This window comes from Jaculus jaculus, chromosome 3 (genome assembly GCF_020740685.1).
Source record: "Jaculus jaculus isolate mJacJac1 chromosome 3, mJacJac1.mat.Y.cur, whole genome shotgun sequence".
Lineage (NCBI taxonomy): Eukaryota > Metazoa > Chordata > Mammalia > Rodentia > Dipodidae > Jaculus > Jaculus jaculus.
The window spans coordinates 60,252,928-60,259,468 of record NC_059104.1 but is presented as its reverse complement, the minus strand read 5'-3'; the positions used below and the strand labels follow the sequence as shown (position 1 = coordinate 60,259,468).

Sequence of the window (6,541 nt, the reverse complement as noted above, 5' to 3'; positions counted from 1 at the left end):
CCAAGTCATTACTGTAGCCCACATTAATCATTTCTAACACATTATACATTAATATTGGTGCAGGTTTTGAGAATGGCAGAGTGTTTCCTTGGGTGGAGTTAGCCTGGGCGTTAGAGGCCTGGACAATCAATCAGTGGTCACCATACCTCTCCAAAGGCGGCAACTCAACTTTTGTTTGTTTGTTTTGGTTTTGCCTTTTGGTTGTTCGAAGTAGGGTCTCGCTGTAGCCCAGGCTGACCTGGAATTCACTGTGAAGTCTCAGGGTAGCGTCAAACTCACGGCAGTCGTCCTACCTCTGCCTCCTGAATGCTGGAATTAAAGGGCGTGCGCCACCACACCAGGCTGCGACTCAACTTCTTTATTCCCCTGCTGAGCAGAAAGATGAAAAAGGAAAGAAGGAGGGCATGCAAAGGGTTCATAAACAAAGTTTGCTGAAGAAAACCAAGTTCCCCATAGGGATGTTGCTGGAAAGATAAGGCCAGACATGGGGAATGTCCAGGGTTTTATTTAGGTTGTAGCCTGGCTTAGACAACTTAGTCCAAATTCTGAACTTCAAATTTAAAAAGCTCTTACAATTTTATATTTTGGATTTTCAGTTCCAGCAAAGATGGCATTGGCTCAAAAACCAGACAGTTTAAAAGGATTGGGTTTCTTTTGGAAAGGAGAAAAAAAATGTAAAAAGTCCCTGTGTGAGACAGACAAAAAGAGGAAACTTCTGTTAAAGGTATGTGTGTGGTAGGGGGAAGGTCAGGAAGTGTGCAACTGACAACATTGTAAGGAAGTTGTGGGAACAGGAAATGGGGAGAAATATGGGCCAAGGCAAGTGCTCAGCCAGTGTCCGGATGAGTCAATGTATGATGTCAGGGGAAAGTGATACCTATGATCTTCACTATACTGTCTACAATGCCAGATACTTGGTTCTGAAGGAGGAACAGGAGAAAAATAGCTTTGTATATGTAGTTGGACAAACGATGCAGGATTTGGGGGTTCAGGAGGGGTCCACCAATGTATGAACTCCAAGGTCTGGGTTCTGTAGAACCTTTAACAAAGAATTGATAAAGATGAACTCAAGAAGGCTAAATTACTAATTATTAAGTTTATTGGGGGGACCACAAGTTGTGGGGTTTATTTAAGGGAAAAATCACCAATTTTGGGGTTTAGGAAACACTCATGAGGAAATATTGCATAGTTTATAAGGTTCATTTAAGAGAAATTGATGGGGAGGTAATATGATGGAGAATGTGTGGGGGGAGAGAACTACCATGGGATTTTTTTTTATAATCATGGAAAATGCTAATAAAAAATTTTTAAAAAGAAAAAAAACAGTCCTTAGGCTTCACAGGCAAGAGCTTAACCACTAAGCCATCTCTACAGCCCAAAACAGGCTTTTAAAGAGAGACTAGACCAGCCAAGCATGGCGGCCCATGCCTTTAATCCCAGCACTTGGGTGGCAGAGGTGGGAGGATTGTGGTGAGTTAGAGGCCACCCTGTGACTACATAGTGAATTCCAAGTCAGCCTGAGCTAGGTTGAGATCCTACCTTGAAGAAAGAGAGAGAGAGAGAGAGAGAGAGAGAGAGAGACACACACACACACACACACACACACACACACACACACAGATTAAAGCTGCTGGCATGTGGAAAGTAGAATCTAGAAGCTTGTGTAGGGAGACTTGGGGCGAACCCACACATAGTAGATTCAGAAACCAGAGGAAAATCATGCATGTAATCAAAGAGAGAAGTTACCCCAAACTGTAAAGCAGAGACAAACAAAAAAGCCTTCCAAACCAAGAAACAGTTTTATGGGTTCGGCCCCTCCACCTAGTTAGGCTGGGTAAGGGGGAAGCCTGATTCACCTGTATTCTTTTTTTTTTTTCCTTAAATTTTTTGTTCATTTTTATTTATTTATTTGAGAGTGACAGAGAGAGAGAGAGAGAGAAGCAGATAGATAGATGGAGAGAGAGAGAGAGAGAGAGAGAGAGAGAGAGAGAGAGGGAGAATGGGTAAGCCCAGGGCTTCCAGCCACTGCAAATGAACTCCAGATGTGTGCACCCCCTTGTGCATCTGGATAACGTGGATCCTGGGGAATCGAGCCTCGAACCGGGGTCCTTAGGCTTCACAGGCAAGCTCTTAACCGCTAAGCCATCTCTCCAGCCCATCACCTGTATTCTTGACTAGGGAAGAGAGGTAAATTGGCCTAGGAAAGAAACAGAGGTGAGACAAGCAAAGCAGAGTGGAGTTTGCTACAGGAAGAAGACCAGGAACCTTTATAGGCAAAAGGGAAGACCCAATTGTTGGTAAATGAAGGGCAGATTCCTGGGCCAGCACATCCTGGCCATCTGTCTAGGTATATGCTAGACTGGGCAGCAGGAGGCACTGTAGATAAGTCCCCATCAGACACAAGTTGCATTTATATTTTTTAGAGAGAGAGGAGGGAGAGAATTGGCAGGCCAGGGCCTCCAGCCACTGCAACCAAATTCCAGACAATTGTGCCACCTAGTGTGCATGTGCAACCTTGCCTGCTTGTGTCACCTTGTGCATCTGGCTTACTTGGGACCTTGAGAGTCCAGCATGGGTCCTTAGGCTTTGCAGGCATGTGCCTTAACCACTAAGCCATCTCTCTAGCCCAAAGTTGCTTTTATTTTTTTCTTCAAGGTAGGATCTTGCCCTGGCCCAGGCAAACCTGGAATTCACTATGTAGTCTCAGGGTAGCCTCCAACTCACAGCAATCCTTCTACCTCTGCCTCCCAAATGCTGGGCTTAAAGGTGTGTGCCACCACACCCAGCTCCCCCCTGGATCGTAATTCTCCCTAAAATAAACCTCATGATTCATAATTCATAATACTCTTCTTGGAGTCTGCCTTTTTAATTCTTTGCTAATTTTGATAAGTACCCAAAAGTTGTGATCCATAGGCCTAGGATTTCCTATATTTTTATGGAATCTAATCCCTCCTTGGACCTCAAAATCCTGTAAGAGTTCCTAATCTATATATTCTCTATATACAGCTGAGTGTGGTGGTGCACGCCTTTAATGGCAGTGCTAGGGAAGCCGAGGTAGTAGAATTGCCATGCATTCAATACCACCCTGAGACTACAGAGTGAATTCCAGGTCAGCATAAACTACAGCAAAACTCTACCTTGAAAAAAACAATGAAAACAAAATATGATATGCTTTTAATATGGTTATAATAGAGGAAATTGTGAAGTGTATGAGTATTCCCTATACTTTCTGCTGAAATTTCTGCAAATGTAAAGCTGTTCTAAAATATAACCTGTGGCTGGAGAGATGGCTCAGTAATTAAAGGGGCTTACTTGCAAAGCTTACTAGCCATGGTTCAAGTGACCAGTATCCAATTCTGTTCAAACTGAAACTGACAGAGAACTCTGTAGAAACTTCCTGGGGTTTTTCTATAGGTTCATGACAACAAATCCGTGTTGCTACATTTTTCATAAATGCAAGAAGAAAAGCTAAAGCTTTCTGACCTTCTATATTCTAAGAAGTGTGTATTTTATCAATTGTTCTATAAACCAAAATTATTAAGAGCATCCTACAGCTAGTGCAATTTACCTCATACAATGTTACCAAATGCTATCACCAATAATTTATAAAAGCGAAAGACGTTAAAAGAGAGAAATCAAACACATATTATCCAGGAAGACCACTATGAATTTAAAGCCTAAAGTTATACATCATAAAGTCAATTCAAAGAGAAGTGGCACTTTCTAACATCCTCAGCTAAAATAGTAAACAGCCTTAAAAGCTCATGACTTAATAAAGACCACAACTCCCAAGATGCAAAACGACCTAGTTTCCGGGCGGGAATCTGAAGAGTCCCATCATGCCTTGAGGCTCTAGCGAAAAGCAACCTGGGAGCACTAGCCCGCCCTGGCGCTTGCCCGCGTGGGCGTGTTGGCCCCTGCGTGTGGCGCTGGCAGTTGTGTGGGAGCGAGCGGAGGGGAGAAAGGGCCTGCTGCTGAAATAGAGCCGGCCGCGTCCACACGGTAGAGGGAGGCGGCACGATAGCGGACGGTGGTAGAGGGAGGCGGCACGATAGCGGACGGTGAAGTTAAATAAGTGGAGCTGTCGGAAGACGAAGGCGCCTCGGCTTAGCGTCGTCGTGTTAAGCGTCGTGGAGCGCCCCGCCGCCATCTCCACCATGCAGTCCCGGGAAGACGCCCCGCGCGCCCGCCGCCTCGCCAGTCCCCGCGGCGGCAGGCGGCCCAAGAGGATGTCCAAGCCGTCGGTGTCGGCGTTCTTCACGGGCCCCGAGGAGCTCAAGGACACGGGCCACTCGGCGGCCCTGCTGGCGCAGCTGAAGTCTTTCTACGACGCGCGGCTGCTGTGCGACGTGAGCATCGAGGTGGTGACGCCCGGCGGCGCGCCCGGCACGGGGCGCCTCTTCCACTGCAACCGCAACGTGCTGGCCGCCGCGTGCCCCTACTTCAAGAGCATGTTCACGGGCGGCATGTTCGAGAGCCAGCAGGCGCGCGTGACCATGCACGACGTGGACGCCGAGTCCTTCGAGGTGCTGCTGGACTACTGCTACACGGGGCGCGTGTCGCTCAGCGAGGCCAACGTGCAGCGCCTGTACGCCGCCTCCGACATGCTGCAGCTGGAGTACGTGCGCGAGGCCTGCGCCTCCTTCCTGGCGCGCAGGCTCGACCTGAGCAACTGCGCGGCCATCCTCAAGTTCGCCGACGCCTTCGACCACCACCAGCTGCGCGCTCAGGCCCAGGCCTTCATCGCGCACAACTTCAAGCCGCTCAGCAGGATGGGCTCCGTGCGGGAGGAGACCCTGGCGGACCTGAGCCTGGCCCAGCTGCTGGCCGTGCTGCGCCTGGACAGCCTGGACGTGGACACCGAGAAGACCGTGTGCCACGTGGCCGTCCAGTGGCTGGAGGCGGCGCCCAAGGAGCGGGGGCCTAGTGCCGCCGAAGTCTTCAAGTGCGTCCGCTGGGCGCACCTGGCCGCCGAGGATCGAGACTACCTGGAAGGGCTGCTGTCCAAGCCAGTGGTGAAGAAGTACTGCCTGGACGTCATCGAAGGGGCCGTGCAGTTGCGCTATGGTGACAAGCTGTACAAGTCTCCCGGGCCAAAGCCAAATGGCAGCGGGAGCGGCAGCGGCTCTGTAGCCGAAAATCCCCCCCAGAGGCTGGGCATGTGTGCCAAGGAAATGGTGATCTTTTTTGGACATCCCAGAGATCCCTTTCTCTGCTATGACCCATACTCGGGAGACATTTACACAATGCCCTCGCCTTTGACCAGCTTGGCACACACTAAGACCATCACCTCCTCCGCTGTCTGTGTGTCCCCGGACCATGACATCTACCTAGCTGCGCAGCCCAGGAAAGACCTCTGGGTGTATAAACCGGCTCAAAATAGTTGGCACCAGCTGGCAGACCGCCTGCTGTGTCGTGAGGGCATGGATGTGGCCTATCTGAATGGCTACGTTTACGTTTTGGGTGGTCGAGACCCTATTACCAGAATTAAGTTGAAGGAAGTGGAGTGCTACAGTGTTCAGAGGAACCAGTGGGCACTGGTGGCCCCTGTTCCTCACTCCTTTTTATCCTTTAACCTAATGGTAGTTCAGGACTCTCTCTATGCTGTCAACAGTAAGCGAATGTTTTGTTATGATCCCAGCTGTAATATGTGGCTGAAATGTGTTTCTCTTAAGCACAGTGCCTTCCGGGAAGCCTGTGTCTTCAATGATGAAATCTATTGTATGTGTAACACCTCAGTCATGAAGGTCTACGATCCATTTCGTGCCGAATGGAGACAAATGAATAATACTCCCTTGGTGTCCGGGACCAACTACTGCATTTTCAAACATGGCCAGAAATTGTTACTTATCACCACACTGAGCATACAGTGGAAAAAGAGTAAGGTGACTGTGTATGAATACGATCGTGCTGAAGACCAGTGGACTAATATACGGACCACACTAGGCCTCTTGCAGTTTGATTCTAGTTTCTTTTGCCTCTCAGGTCGTGTTTGTCCTTCATGCCTTGAATCTGGTCGGAGTTTTCTTACTGGAGAAGAAACACTGAGTGAATCTAGTCCTGAATGGGACTTAGATGGGTTTAGTGAGTCTGAATCGGGAAGTTCAAGTACCTCTTCTGATGAAGAATTTTGAGAAGCAAGTTTATGGAATGCACATATGGATAAGGTTTGTTACCACTTGAAACATTGAAGTCTTTATACTGCCATGAAAAGTGTCTTAAAGAGATACCCTTGTGTCTTTGAGAGGAGATGATGGAGATAACTGTAAATACGGCTTAGAAGTTAGTGCCTGAATTAGTTATGTAATTTAATGTCACAAAATGTTATACTTGAACGGTTTAATATTACTGTGCCAAAAGTCCAGTGTTGGTTTGATATTTACTATGTTTATGTTTCATCACACTGAACATTCTTTGCAGTGGCACAAACACTGTGTATTTTGAATTTTATTTATTTTCCTTTTTTGTTTAATATTTTTTTTGAAGCAGAGTCTTAGAGCAGCCCAAGCTGGCCTTGAACTAACAGTATTTGAGTATTGGG

General features: G+C 47.7%; 1 protein-coding gene across 1 annotated transcript; it reads left to right on the top strand.

Moving 5' to 3' along the window:
* Positions 1-4,157: 4,157 nt before the first annotated feature.
* On the top strand, positions 4,158-6,134 carry LOC101604022 (kelch repeat and BTB domain-containing protein 7-like). The gene has a single exon (XM_004650769.3). The coding sequence runs from the start codon at positions 4,158-4,160 to the stop codon at positions 6,132-6,134; it is 1,977 nt and encodes a 658-aa protein (XP_004650826.2).
* The last annotated feature ends 407 nt before the right edge of the window (positions 6,135-6,541 follow it).

Bases quoted from the DNA above. Each gene is read 5' to 3' on its own strand.
- LOC101604022 (XM_004650769.3), top strand. From the start codon at position 4,158: ATGCAGTCCCGGGAAGACGCCCCGCGCGCCCGCCGCCTCGCCAGTCCC.